The 18666-nt window shown below is 44.2% G+C and overlaps 1 protein-coding gene across 4 annotated transcripts in view; it reads left to right on the plus strand.

Annotated features, from left to right (window-relative positions):
• EHBP1L1 (EH domain binding protein 1 like 1) overlaps positions 1-18666 on the plus strand; it is a 745047-nt gene that overhangs the window by 527213 nt on the left and 199168 nt on the right. For 2 of the 4 annotated variants that reach the window (XM_069644852.1, XM_069644853.1), the window contains 4 exons: positions 3953-5948; positions 12936-13190; positions 14587-14756; positions 16178-16226. In XM_069644852.1, the coding sequence (XP_069500953.1) occupies positions 3953-5948; positions 12936-13190; positions 14587-14756; positions 16178-16226 (2470 nt within the window). The other 2 variants (XM_069644854.1, XM_069644851.1) reach the window with 2 other exon arrangements.

Genomic DNA, 18666 nt, shown 5'->3' on the forward strand with positions numbered 1-18666 from the left:
GTGCTGTCGACAGTATCCAAGGGGTACTGTATAGAATTACTGCAACGTCCCCGAAACCACCCTCCAAGACAAAAAGTCCACTCTTTGGAACATCAAAAGATCCTCCTCGAGGAAGTCTACAATCTGCTCCTAAAGGACGCGATAGAACTCGTCCCAGGACACCAGGTAAACAAGGGTATCTATTCAACTTACTTCCTTGTGCCAAAGAAAGATTTAACAATGCGCCCAGTATTGGACTTACGGCCTGCCAACAAGTATGTCAAGCCCCAAAAATTCCGTATGACCACGCTACAAGAGGTAATCCCACTCCTAAAAAAGGGGGATTACATGGCAACCTTGGATATGAAAGATGCCTATTTTCATATTTCCATGCTCCCGGCGCACAGAAAATACTTGCGCTTCAAGGTGGACAGTCGCCACTACCAATTCAAGGTACTGCCCTTCGGGATAGCTTCAGCACCAAGGGTATTCACCAAGGTACTGGCGGTGGCAGCTGCACACCTACGCAGGGAGGCAATCCCAGTGTACCCTTATCTAGACGACTGGCTCATAACGGGGGAAACCCCAGGAATCTGCAGATCAAACATTCAGAGGACTATCGACCTCCTCCACGAATTAGGCTTCTCTATCAACGAGAAGAAGTCAAGTCTGGTGCCAAGCACCTCAAAACAGTTTCTAGGAGCGATCCTAGATACTCAGAGAGAATTGACCTTCCCTTCGGAAGAAAGAATTCGGAATATACTTCTGCAAATTCCGCATTATCAGTCAGGTCAACAGATAACAGTACGCAAAGCTATGCGGTTACTGGGCATGATGGCGTCATGCATTTACCTGGTCCCCCACGCGCGTCTGCGCATGCGTCCCATGCAGGAATGGTTGGCGAAACAGTGGTCTCAGGCAAGTGGTCAGTGGGACGATCTAGTGGTCGTTTCGCCAACACTCGTACAGAGCCTACACTGGTGGACAAGAGAGAATATCGCAAAGGGGAAACCCTTTTACGATCCCGAAGTACAGGCAGTGGTTACTACAGACGCATGCCTGACTGGGTGGGGAGCTCACCATCTCCACCACACAGCGCAGGGTCTCTGGTCTCACTCAGTAGCCAAGAACCACATCAATCTGCTAGAGCTTCTGGCAGTATTCCGAGCACTGCAGGCATTCGAGCCCCATCTACTGAACTTGTCGGTGCAGATCAGGACGGACAGCACGACAGCCATGTTCTATCTGAACAAGCAAGGAGGGACTCGTTCGCCAAATCTGTCCAAGCTTGCCCAGAAAATATGGATATGGGCACTCAGACGGAACATCTTCCTGTCATCGCAACATGTTCCAGGGGAGCTCAATTCCCTAGCGGATGCTCTAAGCAGAGACCCCCTCCCAGAAGAACACGAATGGGTCCTTCACAGAGACGTAGTAGAAAATCTCTTCTCTCAGTGGGGTTTCCCCACTATAGACCTATTCGCCACAAGCGAAAACAAACAATGCCCAGGATTTGCATCCAGGTTCCCCCAAACGGACTCCCAGGGGAATGCCCTGTGGATGAACTGGTCAGGGAGGTTTGCGTACGCTTTTCCACCAACTCCTCTCATCAGGAAGGTGGTGTGCAAGATGAACAAGGAATCAATGACGCTCATCCTAGTTGCTCCCATGTGGGCGAGACAACCATGGTTTCCACACCTACGCAGGATGGCGGTGTGCGACCCCATCAGACTCCCAGCCTGGTACAACCTTCTGTCCCAGCAACAAGGTCAAACACTGCATCAGGAACCCAACTCTATGAACCTAGCAGCATGGCTCCTGAAGTCATAGAGTTTGGACATCTCAAATTACCACAGAGGTGTATGGACATTCTAAAAGAGTCCAGGAAACCAAATACAAGACACTGTTACTTTGACAAGTGGAAAAGATTCATTATCTGGTGCCAGAATAAACAAATCAACCCGGTTGATTGCACTCCTTCCAACGTTGTAACATACATGCTCCACCTGCTGGATGCAGGGTTGGTTTTTAACTCTCTGAAAGTACACCTGGCAGCCCTCTCGGCTTACACCACATCCCATAACAGGGTCTCGTGGTGGAAAGTACCAGTGGTTAAAGCCTTCATGGAAGGAGTAAAGAGACTTCACCCTCCTATTTCGAACCCACCGCCAGGATGGGACCTCAACGTGGTGCTAGCTAAGCTCATGGGGCCCCCCTTCGAACCCATGCATAAAAGTAGTCTCAAACACCTGACTTATAAAACGGCCTTCTTAGTAGCCATTACCTCCATAAGAAGGGTCAGTGAAATTCAGGCTCTGTCAGTGCAAGATCCTTTCTTTACTATCCACAAGGACAAACTGGTTTTACGCACACACCCTAGGTTCTCACCTAAATTCATATCCAAGTTCCATGTAAACCAGTCCATCGAGCTTCCGGCTTTCTTCCAAAACCCACAAAGCTCGGCTGAGGTGAAACTACACACCCTAGATGTGCGTAGGGCGGTCTTATACTATGTAAATAAAACCAGACCGCTAAGGAAAACAGATCAACTGTTTGTCTCCGTAGCTACAGGCAGAGAGGGGGATCGCGTCTCTAAGGGCGCTATCTCTAAGTGGATTATCAACTGTATACAGCTGTGTTACTCTCTTTCTGAAAAGACTCTGCCGTTTACACCAAGGGCCCACTCTACTAGAGGCATTGGGGCCACTCTGGCTTTCATTGCAAATGTTCCCCTCGACACCATTTGCAAAGCAGCTACTTGGAGCTCTATTCACACTTTTACTCAGCATTACTGCATTGACACTCATTCCAAGACAGATACACAAGTGGGACAAGCGGTTCTAAGACACCTGTTTGCTCATGACCCTTCTCACATCCCACCTCCTTTTTCTGGTACTGCTCGCTAATCTATGCACAGCATGTGATCTAAGCAGATTCCACAAGCCTCAGAAGGGATACATTACTCACCGTAATCGTATTTCTGATGCTTGTATCTGCTTAGATTCACATGCGACCCACCCTTCCTCCCCTCCGAGAGAAGGCGCATGGTTGCTTGTAGTCTTACCTTTCTGTCTATCTGCTTGGACTATCTGTACTCACGCTACTCCTCATGCTACCTCATGTCAGGAAAAACACAATCTGGGGATCCTAGACGCGTGAGGGATCATGGGTACAGTGGACGTCACACTAGGGATAGTATTACTGGCACGCCCTGTGTCGACGCCCTTTTTCGACTTTCGAAAAACAAACTGTAATACTCCGCAGCTTCCACTAGATGTCGGCCTATGCACAGCATGTGAATCTAAGCAGATACAAGCATCAGAAATACGATTACGGTGAGTAATGTATCCCATATATATATATATATATATATATACACGCACACATATGTATATACACACACGCGCACACATACACACACACACACACACAGGTGCGTACCTGCGCATGTTTTTATACAATCAAGCTATGTCACTTCTGTGCCCCATACACCAATGCACATGTGGCCTGAAGCCTCACCAGAACCCCAAGTGGCTGTCAATAGATTTTCGGATCCACTCTGTGCCTGGAGCTAATTAAAAAGATGTGGGAGGAAGAGTGTACCTATCATGCAGAACATTACTAAATGTAAGTAAGTAATTTGTTCTGCCTGCATCTTGTGCCTCTGTGGGAATCCTGCAGATCTCCATGATCCAGTATTGATTATCTCCAAGAATACATTACTTTGCACACTCTCCTGGGATGTTCCTGTCCCAGGTTAATACATGAGATATGAGTAGTGTTTCAATTCAGCCATTTGTTGATGTCTCCAAGTTCTGCCCTGCAACGCCAGTTGGCCTCTCAAGTGCATTTTTATAGGATTCAGTCAAGCTGTTTGTTATAAATATTTAATATCCTACTGTAATGGGAGATTATAATGAAGTGTAGAGATGTGTTTATCTTTGTTACAAACTTCTGTTTCTCCCATATTCAGGTCTGATCCAGTCTGGAAGACAAGAGAAGACCATCCTCAGCCGGCTCCGAGGCTTAAGAAATCACTCAGCGCAAGTCATCCTACAGAAGTTTCTAGTGCACAATCTATAATGACAGTGCATCTGACAGAGGCTGATAAAGGCTCTTCACAAACAGCACAGTTAGTGGTAGAGACAGAAACTCCTTCTTCTGTAGAGGTACCTCCTGTGAGAAAACGCAAGCAGAAGTCTAGGGCTGAGGAGAAGTTAAAGGCAGATGAAGACACCACTGTGAATCCCCAAGCCAACTTAGCAGAGCATGTCTTGCCTTCTTTAGAAATGGGAATTGGCAGTGTTACTAATGAGACAACATATAAAGAGGAGATTGGAATAAACACCATCATGGATGTGAATGTTACAGAACAGCTACCATCTGCAGAGATTCCTGATCTAAGCAGTGAGGAGTTGGGTAGTGAGGATGCAGCTTCTAAAGGAAATATTGCATCACTGGGTGAAACAAATATTGCGTTGGTACATGAGGTCGTTAATGTAGTTCCTAGCTTAAAAAATGAGAAAAAAGGTAAAGAAGATGAACATTTAAAACAGGATGCTGATGAGGCAGCTCCCAAGGATGTTAGGTTTGTTGAAGAGGTACCTACCATAGACGTACCTGAATTGGAAATTGTGGAGAATCACAAAGAAGGTTATTCCGAAGAAGGCACTAAGCTGCTAAGTGCAAAACAAGCAGCGTTGGTGGATGAACTATCTTCTGTTGAGTTTTCTGCTTTGGACAATCGGCAAACTCACAGAGGAACTGTTTCTTCACAACATGATGTTGATGTACTGACTACAAAACAAGTTGGGTTGGTTGAGGAAGACAGTCAGAAGAATCAGACACATGATTCTTCTCAAGGTGAGGTTGAGTTGGACGCAAAGAAAGTTGGTTTGGTGGATGACCTATCTTCTGTAGAAGTATCTGCTTTAGACAGTCAGGAGTCTCAGATTCTAACTGAAACTTCTCAAGTGGATATTGGTGTACTGTCTTCAAATCTAGTTGTTGAGGTGGAAGGATTATCCTTTGTAGAGGTTCCTTCTTTTAAAGGTGAGTCGAGCCATAGGTTTGAGTTTTCACAAGGGGATGTTGAGCTGATCCCTGCAAAACATGCTGAGTTTTTGGATGGCCTACCTCCTGTAGAGGTATCTTTAGGAAGTCAGGAGACAGACTGGAGAGTTGAATCTGCTCAAAAAGATGTTGAAGGTGTGACTGCAAAACTAGTTGGGGTAGAGCAAGCATTAACCCAGGCAGAGGTAGTTAGTATGGATAGTGAGGGTAGTCCCAGGGAAGGTGTTTCTCAAGGGGATGCTGCAGTGCTGACTAAAAAACATGAGTTGGCCAAAGAGTTAGTGTTCATAGATGGGATTGCTATGGACAGTGCAAAGAATAATAGAGATGTTCAACCTTACCAAATAAAAGCACAGGTACTGACTACAAAATACACTGGGTTGGAGGAAGATGTATCTTCTGCAGAGGTATCTCTGATGGACAGTGACAATAATCTACTTTCTAAAGAGGATGCCAATGTACTGACGAGGGAAAACATGAGTTTGGTAGATAATACACATTTTTTTGAGGTACAATCTATGGACAGTAAAAAGAATCATAGAGAAGTTGAACCTTCTCAAGAGGACTCTCAGAGAATATCTAAAAACAATATGGATTTGGTGGAAGACATGTCTTCCATTGAGGTACTGTCTAGGGACAATGAGAATACTTGTGGAGAAGCCGAACCTTCTCAAAATAAGGCAGAGATACTGGCTATAAATTACTTGCCTTCAACAGTGATACATGCTATGGACAAAGAGAAGAATTATATAAATACATCTTCTCAAGAAGATGCTGAGTTGCTAACTTCAAACACGGGTTTGGTGGAGATGTTGTCTTCCACAGAAGTACATTTGAACAGTGAGAAGGAAAATAGAGGAGAAGAGTCTTCTCAAGATGATGCTGTGGATAACGAGGTAAAGGTGGCTAAGCTAGTGGCTGGGTCCCCCTATAAAGTAACTTCAACCCCCTTAGAATATGAGAAGATAGGTTGGGTAGCGGGTACCACCCAGGAAGAGCCAAAGATGCTAAATGGAAAAAGTGTGTTTATGGAAGGCTTCTCGCCTGTAGAGTTAACTGCTACATTCGACCTAGATATAAAGAAGGGTATAAAGGCAACCATTGATGAGGCAACAGAAACAGGATTTTTGCAAGAGGTACCCTTCACTGTGGCCCTTGAAGGGAAAGGGACAGCAAGTGAAAAATTGTCACCAGTGGAACCGTATATAAATATGTTTGCCACAAAAGATGTTGATGTGGGAAAACCTTTAGAAAGCGTGCCTCCTGCTTTTGAGTGTGTGGATGAGGTTATGGGAAATGAGTCAGATGCATCCACTGGAGTACACATTGGGGTAGCTCATGAAGATGGTTTTGAAGTGTCAATGGAGGCACCAAGTTTAGTGGAGATGCTTCGTGTAATGGAGAGTGAAGCTAGGTGTAGATCAGATACAGTGGGGAATGCTCGGTGGGAGGCTGGTCTCAACTCTGCAGGAACATCTACAATAGAACAACATGCCACTCTTCTGTCTTCGATAGAGCCTGCCTTGACAGAGGAGAGGAGCAGAGAAGTGGGTAAGGTAGCACCAATGCATGTTGGGGTTGGCACTGATGAAACTGTTGGACAAATGGGTTCAACAGATACACTAGAAGTCTTTTCTATAAGGCAAAGTCAGGTCACAATAGAGGAGCCATCCACACAATCTTTAGAATGTGATTGCCAGGTACCTGAAGAAAACGAAATGGAATTAGGTGAATCTTCATTGTTTGTAGAAGTACCTACTTCAGCTAATGAAGTGGAAATGGTTGTGGAGTGTGCATTGAGATGTACTGCAGTGTGTGAGATTGAGAAAGATGGAATAAGGGAAGTTTTGCCATCTGTTCAAGCACTTCCATGTGATATCTTGGAAAAATCTAGACTAAACAACACTTTCAGTAATAGTGGAACACATGAAGTTACAAATGTTGGGTTTGTGGAAATGTCATTTTCTGCAAAGGCAGCTCCTTCAACAATTAAAGCAGAATGCAGTGTTGAGGATATGTTCATGTGTGTTGGAACGCGTGAGGTCTTGGATGCTGGTGTGGAAGTGTTACCCTCCATAGAAGTACCGGTTTCAGAGAATGGTAGGGCAGGTGCACTAGAAAACACTTTCAGAGTCTGTGAACAACAAGAAAGCAATGCTGCAAAGGTAGAAATGTTGTCTTCTTTAGCTGTTACTCCTTCAGAAATTGAAATGGAAGGAAGTGCTGGGGATGCTTTGCGGTTCACAGAAACACACAGGGTCAAGGATGGTGGGCTTTTTGGTGTGATGTCGTATCTAGAGGTTGTTCCTGCAGAGAGTAGTAAGAAAGATAGGACAGAAGACAATTTTAGTTCTTTAGAACCCCATGAAATTAAGGTAATTGGACGAGTGAAAGACTGGTCTACTGTAGAGTTAACTCCTTCAGCATGTGAAGCAATGAAAGAAGGCACATTTAGGTTTAGTACAGCAGAGGATACTAAAGATGTTGTCTTAGTGGACACTTTGTCTTCCATTGACATACGAGCTGGTTCAGTGGATGAGGAGAAGGGTGGCCTAGAAGACTCTTTCAGATATATTGGAGCACATGCTATTAAGAATGTTGACATATGGGAATCATTTCCTTCCACAGAACACCTTTCCATAGAGAGCCAGGAACAAGGTGGCCTAGAAGACTCTTCAAGATATTATGGTATGACTGTGAACAAGGAAGTGAGGTTACGGGATGCTTCATTTTCTGAAATGGAGTTTCATACAGATAATGAGACAGCTAGGGTAGAAGATACCTTCAAGAATACTCCCAAACAGGGGGTCAATGAGATTGAGTTTGTTGAAGCCTTGTCTTCCTCAATTGTACTTCCACCTATGGACGTAGAGGCAGCACAAGTAGCAAATACCATACCCTCATCCGAGAGTAAGCAAAAAGCTATGGTAGATCATACTTTTGAACAGACTGCACCACATTCATTCATAGATATTGATTTAGGAGATGTGTTATCTTCGTTAGAAAAACCCATCCAATTGAGTGAAGGGACTTGTAGATATAATGTAACACATGATGTTGAAAATGTTGGGTTAACAGAAGTGTTAGCTACTTCAGAGTGTGATATAAATGATGCTGCAGATGCCACATTCAGGTATACTGATATCCAAGAAAGCCAGAATATCGGGCTTATGGATGTGTTGTCTTCTGTAGAGTTGCCACGTTCTAATAGCGCAGAGAAAGCTGTGGTAGAAGATGCTCTCAGGCTTGCTGGAACACACACATTTACTGAAGAGGAATTTGTGGATGTGTTACCTTCATTGGGGATACTTCATTCGATGGGTAAAGATAAAGGCAGAGTAGGGGAGATGTTCACATATACGGCAACATATGAGATCAAAGATGGTGTATTAGTGGAAGTGTCCTCTTCTGTAGAGACACCTCCCCCAGACGGTGACATGAAAGTTATAACAGAACATATTCAGGGTTCTATTGACACACAAGAGACAAGCAATGTGGAATTATTGGAAGCTTCATGTTCTGTTGAGGAGCCATCATTTAACGAGGAGGAAAGTAAGGCTGACAACAAGTTCAGATATACTGTGACATGTGAAATCAAGGATGTCGTCTCAGTGGAAGTGCCATCTCCTGCAGTGATTCCTCCAGCTAGTGAGGACAAAGACAGGGTAGATGACACTTTCCAATATTTTGGGTTTGTGGAAACTGTACCATCCTCAGTCATAGGTCTTTCAGAGAGTGATGGGAAGGACAGTGGAGGAGGCATGTGGAAGTATCCTAGAAATCATGATAACAAGGATGCACGTTTAAATGGAGCGTTATTACCTGATGAGTTGCCATCAGGCAGTGAGCAGAAATGCGTGGTTGAAGACTTTTCCAGATACTCTGGTAAACATGGGGTTAAGAATTCTAACCCAGAGGAAGCTTTTACGCCTGTAGAGGTGCAATTTTCAAGAAGTGATGGAAAATATCAAGTTGAAGACACTTTCATGTATACTGGAACACTTGAGGTTAAGGATGTTGAGTCAGCTAAAGGTCTAACTTCCATAGAGTCTTTAGTGAATGATGAGACAGGCAGGACACAGGACACCTCCATACATACTGGGGGGTTTGAGGTTGGAGATAGTTGTCAAATGGAAGCTACAGCCCCTGTCGATGTTTCTATTTCATCAAGAGAGTTGGCAAATAATGTAGAGGACACTTTTCAGTATAGAGGACTAGATGAGTCCAAGGCTGTTCAGTTAGCAGAACCGTTGCATTTTGTAGAGGTACATTCCCCAGGCACTGTGGTAAATGATAGGAAAGAGGACATTTTAAAATGCGGCAGTGTGCATACAATCAAAGATTCCACGTTTCAGGATGTATTACCTCCTCAAAAGGTGGCTCCTTTGGAGAGTTGGAAGGAATCTGTGATTGAAGACTCATTCAGGTTTTCTGCAGTGCCTGGGATGAAAGACATTGAAGCCTTAACTCCTGTAGAGGTGCCTTCAGGGAGTGAAGGTGCCTGCCAAGTTGAAAACCTTTTCAAGAACACTGGAACACTTGATATTAAAGATGCTAAGCCAGCAAAGACATCTATAGAAATTGATTCATTTTGGAGTGATAAGAGAGACAGGATAAAGGACACCTTTGTATGTACTACAACGCATGAGGCAATGACTACTGAGGTAATGCAATCTGCATTTCAAGAAGAGGTAGCTTCTTTGCAGAGTGAGTTGGCAGATGCAGTGAAAGACACATATAGCTGTAGCGAAATGGATGAGATCAAGGGTTTTGAGTTGGTGGAAGAGTTGCATTTTGTGGAGGTTTATTCTTCAGAGAAAGCAGAGGAGAATTCAGAAAGTGAGGAGTTTTGTATACCTGGCGACTCCTTTAGATTTTCTGCAATAAATGAGGTGAAAGATGTTGATTCAGTAGAACATTTACCTTCTGAAAAGGAACCTTCCTTAGAGAGTGAAGGGAAAATCAGGGGTTTTGAATTGCTGGATGCATTGCCTCATCAAAAGAAAGCTTGTTCAGTAGATGGGCATGAATGTGTGCCCAAAGACTCTTTGTCTGAGATCAAGTATGTTGAGCCAATGGAAGATTTAACGTGTGTAGTGCAACCTTCTTTAGGGACTGAGGGGAAATGTCAGGTTGAAAGCATTTTCCAGCATATTGGAACAGTTGATATTAAGGATGATGCATCATTGAAAACCTCTATAGAAGTTGATTCTTTAGAAAGTGATGAGAGAGAGGGGATACATTACACCTTCATAAATACTAGAATGCCTGAGACTTTGTCTACTGACTTAATGAAAGCTGCATATTCTGTAGAGGCATCTCCTTTGAAGAACGAGTTGCCCAATTGTGTGAAAGACACCTCCAGGTATAGTGGAACAGTTGAGATTAAGAATGTTTGCTTAGTGGAAGAATTACATTTTGTAGATGTCTATTCTTTAGACAGTGTGGTGAAAGATATGGCAGAGGACAGCTTCAAATGTAGAGGAGCACACACAACCAAAGATTTTGGATTTGTGGATACAGATTCTTCTCAAGAAGAAACTCCTTCAGACAGTCAGCAGGAATGTATGCCCAAGAGCTCTTTCAGGCTAAATGAAGCACATGAGTTGGAGAATATTGCATTAAAAGAAGCGTTCTCTTCTTTGAACGATCCAGCCCCTAAGATTGAGGATAATGTTATGGTAGAAGACTACAGATCTACTGAATCACTTGAAGACAAAGATATTGTATTAGGAGAAGCTTTTTATCCCTTTAATGTTGATTCTCTAGAAAGCTGTTCTCAAGACAAAGTGAACCAACATTTCAAATGTACCCCAAGGATGGAGATGGAGGATGTTGGATTAAAGGATGATACATCTTTTGGGGATGTACTACCCTATGAGAGGGTGGGCAATGTTGCTTTAGATGGCACTTTCATATCTTATGGGGTAGATTTGAACACAGAGGTTGTATTAACTGAGATGTTATCATCTATAGAGACATCTTCCTTAGTGAATGACGAGGGATTGAGGCAGGAGGAAAATGAGGGAGATGCAGGGACGTTTGAATTTGCAGAAGTTGGGTCAAGGCCAGGTTCCCCTTTTGTGGTGGTATCTCTTTTAGAGAGGGAAGGCAATGGAAAGAAAGAGGATCCTCCAGTAGGTTTTGACATGCACAAGATCATAAATGATGGAGTAGAGGGGTTACCAACTATAAATGAGTTCCTTTCAGAAGGTGAGGAAAATGGAAGAGTGCAGAAAAGTTGCAAAGTCTTGGGAAAAGATGAACTCAAAGGCGCTGGGCTAGGTAAAGAGTTATCACCCATAGTGCTACATACTTCAGAAGATGAGGGAAGAAAGAGTCTAGAGGAGATACTGGAAGATGCATCAATGCTTGAGTTTAGGAGTGCTGGGTCAATTGATACATTATCATTTGCAAATATATCTCCATTAAGGAGTGAGGATAAAGGAAGGACAGGGGATATTTTGGACGATTTTGAAATGCGTGGAATTGAAGATGGTGTGCTAAAGCTAGTTTCCACAGTAAGACATGAGAATAATAAGACAAAGGACACTTGTGGTAATATGGAAATTGATGTGTTTGAAGATTTTGGGTTAGTGGAATCCTTAGATAAATGTAAAGAGGAAGATATAGTAAAAGGCCACTTTAGACATCCTGAAGTGCATGGAATGAAGGGAGCGGGGATAGTGGAAGCGTCCTCGTCTGAAACAGTGCCTCGTTCAGAGACTGAAGGAAAAGACAGGCCAAAGGATACGTTGAGTGTTGCTTGGGTGCACAAGTCAAAAGAAGATGGGTTACATGATGTGAAACTTTCTGCTGGTGAAGCTACTGTCTTCAAGTTAAAGCATGAAGGTCTAGAAGAGCCAATCAACCATGAGCTTGATGAGAGGTGTAGTGACATAGAGTATACATTACTAAAAGTGTTTCCTTCTAAAGAGCGGGGAATCTTGTTGAATGAGATGAGTCATGCAGAACAGGAACCAATGCAAGAGGCTTGTATGTTACTTGGCATAAATAATGCTATATCCTTGTTGAATGAGAGGAGTGATGGAGAACAGGAACAATTGCAGGGAGCTTCTATGGAACTTAGCATAAAGGATGTTGCATGTGTGAAAGATGTATCTACCATTAACTTAGACAGTGAAAATGGGGGCACTATAGAGAAGATAACTCAAGGTGTGCTAATCACAGATGCGTGTAGACTAGATGATGTCAAGTCTGCTGAGGTGATAACTTGCATTTTAGAACATGAAAAGGAAGAATTAATGATGGAGGGTAGTAGAGTCATGGAGGTTGAACCAACTTCTTTATTGGGGTTGTCTTCCTTGGAGTATGGGAAGAAAGACAAGTTAGAGGAGGGTTCATTTTTGAGTGCGGGGGATGCCTGGATAGTGGATGTTATGTCTCGCTTAGAGCTGCCTTGCAATTCAGAGAGTGCAGCAAAAGGTATTGTAAAAGAGGTTGCTGATGTTCATGCTGTAACAGATGGAGGGGTTGACACAGTAACTTCTGCAGAAGTACTTCATGTTCTAATGCATGAGGAGAAAGGCGGTATGGCACATGCTGAGATGTATGCTGAAGTTGAGATTGGGGCATTCTCTCCTACTGCCCCGCTAAGGGGGGAGGATGCATCCTCCTCTTTGGAGCTACCTCCTGTGTTCATAAGCCTGGATGAGGGTTACATTGAAGCATCAGCACCAGCCAGAGGAGATGCTGGGAGCCTCCCAGCAGCCATTTCTCTGCCTCTTGTTGAACCTCCTTCAACCACATGGAAGGCATTGTCAGTAAAAGCTTCAACATCTAGCGACTTACCCAAACAAAGTAACAAAGAGGCAAACCAAGCAGACAACCAAACAACCAGAGCCATCTTCTTTCCTATCCAGGATTTAGATTTGTCTCTCTCAAATTCCACGAAAACTGCTGACCTGTCCCCTGCAGCTGCTCCATCCGTTTATGAGCTTAGCGGCTCCCTGGCATATCCTGTCCTGATGACCAATGAGAGGTTCACCAAGAGCAAGTGCAAGAGCGAAGACCAGTCTCTGCCCAATAACTGTCTAGCACATGATAACATACCTACCGTTGCTACCCCTGCTGTAGAGGGAAGTGGGGAAAAGGTGAAAACTGAGGAGTGTGCCCAGGTATGACTGTCTTAACTCACATCTGCAGAGTTTGCACGTGTGCTCTAGCCGGTAATCTCCTGGTTTTGCTTGAACTAACTCCGCTCCATCTAAATATTCTTCATGGTGTGTGATTCAGCGCTGATGCCTTCAAAGTGTGTGGGTGGGGAATAGATGTAAAGAGACCAAATGAGATAGTCACTCACATGCAGATATCGTCATTCAATGATGAGAGCTGTTGGATCCAATGTGTATATTTTAAAGGAATGACAACATGGGCACTTGGCAGTGGCAGTTTGTACTTTTCAAATAAAAGAAGATAAGGAAAGGGCAGTAATGTTTTCGTTCTAATCGAGTAAACATTTAGCAAATAGGTAGAGACTGTACTTAGGTCCCTGATAACATAAAGAACCATTTTGTTGGCTTGTGGCTAGCTAGCAACTCAGCATGGTAAAACGAGACTGTGTTTTTTCATTACAGTGAGTGGTGACACAAAGAGTCAGCTTGAGATAACAGGTTCCCCTATTCAAAGATTGGGAGACTATGAACAGGTTGTCCTCTTTTTTTACAGCAATAGGTTGGGGCACAAGCCGAGGGTAGAAAAATAAGAATAATGTTGCATTCACTTTACATTATAGAGCACAATCACCTATTATTTATGTGGGACAAATTATAAAAGAAATAGCAGTTAAATGGGATTGCACATTCCAACCGAGAAAAGTGGTAAATATTGGAAAGGGCCAAACAGTTAAGACGGGGACAAGCAATAGTAAAGAAGTGTGTAAATATCTGGGAAGTGAAAATAACAGATCAAACTTTGCAAACTTGTGTACTTTACACAAGATAGTTTAGTTCTACCCCTAGTTTTTCCAAAGATCCATGATTCACAGTCTAGCGTTGGTAAACATTTGTATTTGCACATGTTAGTGCTTTGCAGGCCGGCCTCGCTACATTCCTAATGCATGCAACAGTGGACTTCTTGCATGTTTTTCGGTTGGCTCTTTCTTGCTTTGGTCGTGGTTCAATCTTGTAGGAATTGTGAAATTAGATATGTTGTGCCCTTAAGCCTAATATTTTGGTGGAGGGATTCAAAATAAGGGGGAAGGACACCACTCTTCCCCTATACTTAATCCCTTACCCAGAGGACTCCTCCACTTCTACCTATTTATAATCAGCAATAAATAATTGTTGGGCCCATGTGGGCCTGAAAACATTATGAATGAAGCAGAGACTTGTTTGGCTTGTTGGCCTTATGTTGGACATTAACCTTGTTCTCAGAGCCCAAAGGCGGACATGTGGCTTCTATAGTAACCGCAGTGTGGACTTTAGAAAGTATCTTTGCCATATCTTTTCCTCCCTCTCTGCCCACCCACTACTGCTGTGTCATTCTAATTATTCTTTTTTATTTTGGTTGCAGATGAGCCTCCTGGACAGTTCTAGCCTGGTCAGTACCAGCCACTCACTGCTTCAGTGGTGCAGGGAAGTCACCAAAGGCTATCGTGGTGTGAGGATCACCAACTTTACAACATCCTGGCGCAATGGTCTTGGCTTCTGTGCCATCCTGCACCACTTCCACCCAGACAAGATGTGAGTTGGCAATTGATTTTAGTATGTTGGCATGGGTGAGTGTGAATCAAATTGGAATTGGTGCAAGTCAGCAAGCAGCAAGTCTTAAGGGGAACCAATGATGCACCCTAGTAAGAATAGTATGTTGGGGTTGGATGTTGATTATGATATGATATGATATGGTATTTGTAACGCGCCTATACACAGGTGTTTCAAGGCGCGACGAGGCAGGGAGGGGAGGGACAAGGGGAGACAGACAACGATCCTACTAGGCCAGGTGTCATTCAGATCGCGCAAGTGCAGGGGTGGGGGAGGGGGAAAAAGTGCAAGGGGAAGGGGAGGGGGGGAAGTGCAGTACAAGGTAAGTGGCGTAAAGTAATAAATAAATAAATAAATAGGGCCAGCTGGTGGCAAGTGCGAGGTAAGTGCAGAGCAAGTGCTGGGGAAGGGGGGGGGCTGTAGGGATACAGAGACAGTCCCGCAGTGCAAAGGGGTTCCAGGGCATCAGTGCAAGAGGAGAGTGGCTGGGCCCAGGACCGAGGCCGTCTAGAGTGGTCCAGTTGCAGGATAAGTGCAGGTTCAGTGAAGAATTAATTAGCTGTTCAGCAGGGGAGGGGGAGAGAGAAAGCAGAAGCAAAGAGGAAGGTTTTGAGGTGCTTCCGGAACCGGAGATGGTTCTCCTCAAGTTTCAGGGAGGCAGGAAGGCTGTTCCAGAGGGAGGCCCCTGCCGCGGAGAGAGATCTACCCCCAGCTCGTTGCTTCGAGAAGCGGCTAACCCGGAGGGAATTGGAGGCGGATGAGCGAAGGGCTCGGGAAGGAAGATATTTGGGAAGAGAGAGTTGAAGGTATTTAGGACCCAGGCCCCAGAAGGCCTTGTGGACAATGCAGAGGGTTTTGAACTTTATCCTCGCAGCCACTGGGAGCCAGTGTAGAGATTTCAGTCCTGGAGAGATACGGTCCCTGGGCTTGAGGCCAAGGACAAGTCTCGCAGTTCTGTTCTGGATGAGTTGCAGAGGGCGGAGAGTGGAGGCAGGCAGATTAAAATAGAGGCTGTTACAGTAGTCCAGCTTCGAGAGAACCAGGGCTCGGGAGACAGTGAGCTTCTGGGGGAAGGAGAGGAAGGGAAGAATACCTCTTAGGAGGTGCAGCTGGTAGTGTGACCTCTTGGTGACGTCAGAAATATGAGGAGAGAAGGAGAGTGTGGAGTCGAAGATGACCCCAAGGTTTTTTGCCTTGCAGGTAGGAGCAGGGAGGGGGCCAAGGGAGGCAGGCCAGAGAGCTGCAGGGAAGGAGGGAGTGGGAGTACCGATGAGTAGAATCTCATTTTGAAAAAGTCAGGGTAAAAACAACAATGTTTGTTGTAGTAAATTTGTCAATTCTCATTAATGTTGTGAAGAGGATATTAATTATCATTTAATCTCTCATTTGTGTTTCCTTTATAGTAATTATGACTCACTGGACCCTCTTGATATCAAACTGAATAATAAGAAAGTAAGTAAAACATTACCCAAAATCCAAGAATGTGAAATTATATTTGTATATTGTGTATTCTTTTCTTCTAAACCTCTAGATTTAGGGTTTGGGTATTGGAATTTGGATATGTGCTAATCAATCCATGTTAATGAATTCCCATGCTTCTAGTACCACTCGTATATATGACTTAATTGCCCATCATAAGCTGCACATGTTATCAATTGTTTGAAGCTGGTTAAAACTCAATTCCTGTCCCATTCTAGATATATTAATTATTGGGAGCTACATTACTTGTTTGTGCAGACTACCTTAACCGTACGGGGTGAAGGTTAGGTCAATTTCTAAAGATTCTTTAAAATGTTAGATTTTAAACTCTTTTTCTTCACTGACTTTAGAATTGATGTCATTTACTTTTAGGTATCTGTCATCCTTTTCTTTACATTTTCACTTATTCTTTGCTCTCCCCCCCACCTCTTACATGACCTTAGATCTTATATGTGAACTTGTTGCTTCCAGATTTGTTTCCTCTTCACATAACATCTTGCCTAGCAATTGTAAGATGCTCTGGCATAGGATGGGTGATCCATGTATAATTTTAATTAGGTAACACTTCTTCGAATGGATTTTGTCCTCCCACGTATTCTTCATTTTTGATATTTACCAATATCCAGCTTTGCTGCTTCGGATAAAAAAATAATTTCAGCAGGGGGCGCTGTGCATTGATGCCTGGTCATTTGGATGTCCCTCGGAGGCCTCCATCTCGATGTCAATGTCACCTTAGGTTTATGTAGCACGTGCAGCGCTCGTTAGCCTCAGTTCAGTTTTTCTGAAGATGCGGTACGCCTTGTTCCCTGACAGGAGTATCTTCGAATCTTGTTCGATAATTTCTTTAATTCTCGAGTTCCGACGTGAAATAGCATCATATTCGGCGTTGTCCACTCCTTAATCCGGCTTCAAAAAGTGCTGTGACTGCGGTGCAAAGATGTTCGTGACGGACATTCACAGGATCTGCCTGCAGTTGACTCATCCGTCTTCGGACTGCCTATCTATGACAACCAAAGCCCTGAGAGAGCGTAGAGGGATGCTTGCGGCAAGTAAGGCCCAGAAATCCCCCACGACTCCATCAAAACAAAAAACATCAGATGAGTCGAGAACAGTTTCTCCTTGTCGAAAAAAGACCAAAAGTTCCTGGTCACGAAGTGGTTTTCACCATTCGTTCTACCTTGAGACATGGAAAGAAATGGCGCCATATATCGCCATCTTCCTCATCTTCAAGTTAACCGGAACGGGTCGTTTGCCCCACTAAATCTAGTTCACCGGCCCAGTGGGAAGAGTTTAGACTCCGAATGTTAAAGGTTTTCAAGAACGCAGCCTTGCCCCCCTCAACTACACCCAAAGGCCATGCTCCGGTCAATAGACCTCAGAAGCACAAGAGCTGTGTGTCTTCGGACCCGACAGCCAAGTCTCCTCGAGAGTGATCCAATCCCTCGAGTCGAGAAAAAGTCCCCCTGAGGACTGAACCATCAACGTCATCGACGCCGAGGGGCTTGATTCCACAGGAACAAAAAGTGCGTCATTGATGCCATCAGCACCGATAACTATGGAAATGTCATCGACGACTCGAGCATCGACCTTCTCGACACCACATTTGTCGAAGCCTTCGACGCAACCGTCAAAGCCATCGACGCAACTGTCGAAGCCACCGATGTCAACATCAACAATTTCAACATTTTCGTCTCCTGTGACAACAAACATAATGACAACATCAGTTGAAAAGACTTATACTCCTTTGCCACACTCAGATTTCTTCAAATCCCTCTCTTCTATTTATGACGGTGCAGAGGAAACCTCTGATGAAGAAAGGCCCTTTGGGTTATAGTATGTAACATCATCAGTGCCTGAAGCATTGATACCAGAGGATTCATGCATGAAAAACTTGCAAGAATGCCTTCAAGAGGCTAGTGGAAGAGACACCTCTCCGGAGGTTGATTTTGGCAAAGCAGACCCTGGTTACCACGCTGAGGTGACATAGAGGCAACTGATGTCAAAGGTTATGGAATACATGGGGTGGTCAGGACCTACACCAGTCTTTGAACAAGATGATCTTACCGATATCTTGGACAGAGGGCCACAAGAGGACCCAATTGTTCCTTTTCATCAAGCCTTACAACGGCGTGTGGCTACTAATTGGGAAGCACCAGAGTCATTCCAGCTGTAAATAAAAAGCTGATGGCAAAGTACATAGTTTCAAGCTCTGACCCTTTTTACCTATCCAAGCACCCAACACAGAGAGTCTGGTGGTTCAGGTGGCCACCTCCAGGAGTAGGCAAAATGCCTATCATATGATACCTCAGGATAGAGACGTCAAATGTTATGATGCCATGGCCAAAAAGGTTTTTTTGGCCGGAAGTATGGACTTGAAGTCGGCCAATGCTACGTGCACGCTAGCAAGGTTCAC

This window comes from Ambystoma mexicanum, chromosome 2p (genome assembly GCF_040938575.1).
Source record: "Ambystoma mexicanum isolate Mex_15411 chromosome 2p, UKY_AmexF1_1, whole genome shotgun sequence".
Taxonomy (NCBI): Eukaryota; Metazoa; Chordata; class Amphibia; order Caudata; family Ambystomatidae; genus Ambystoma; species Ambystoma mexicanum.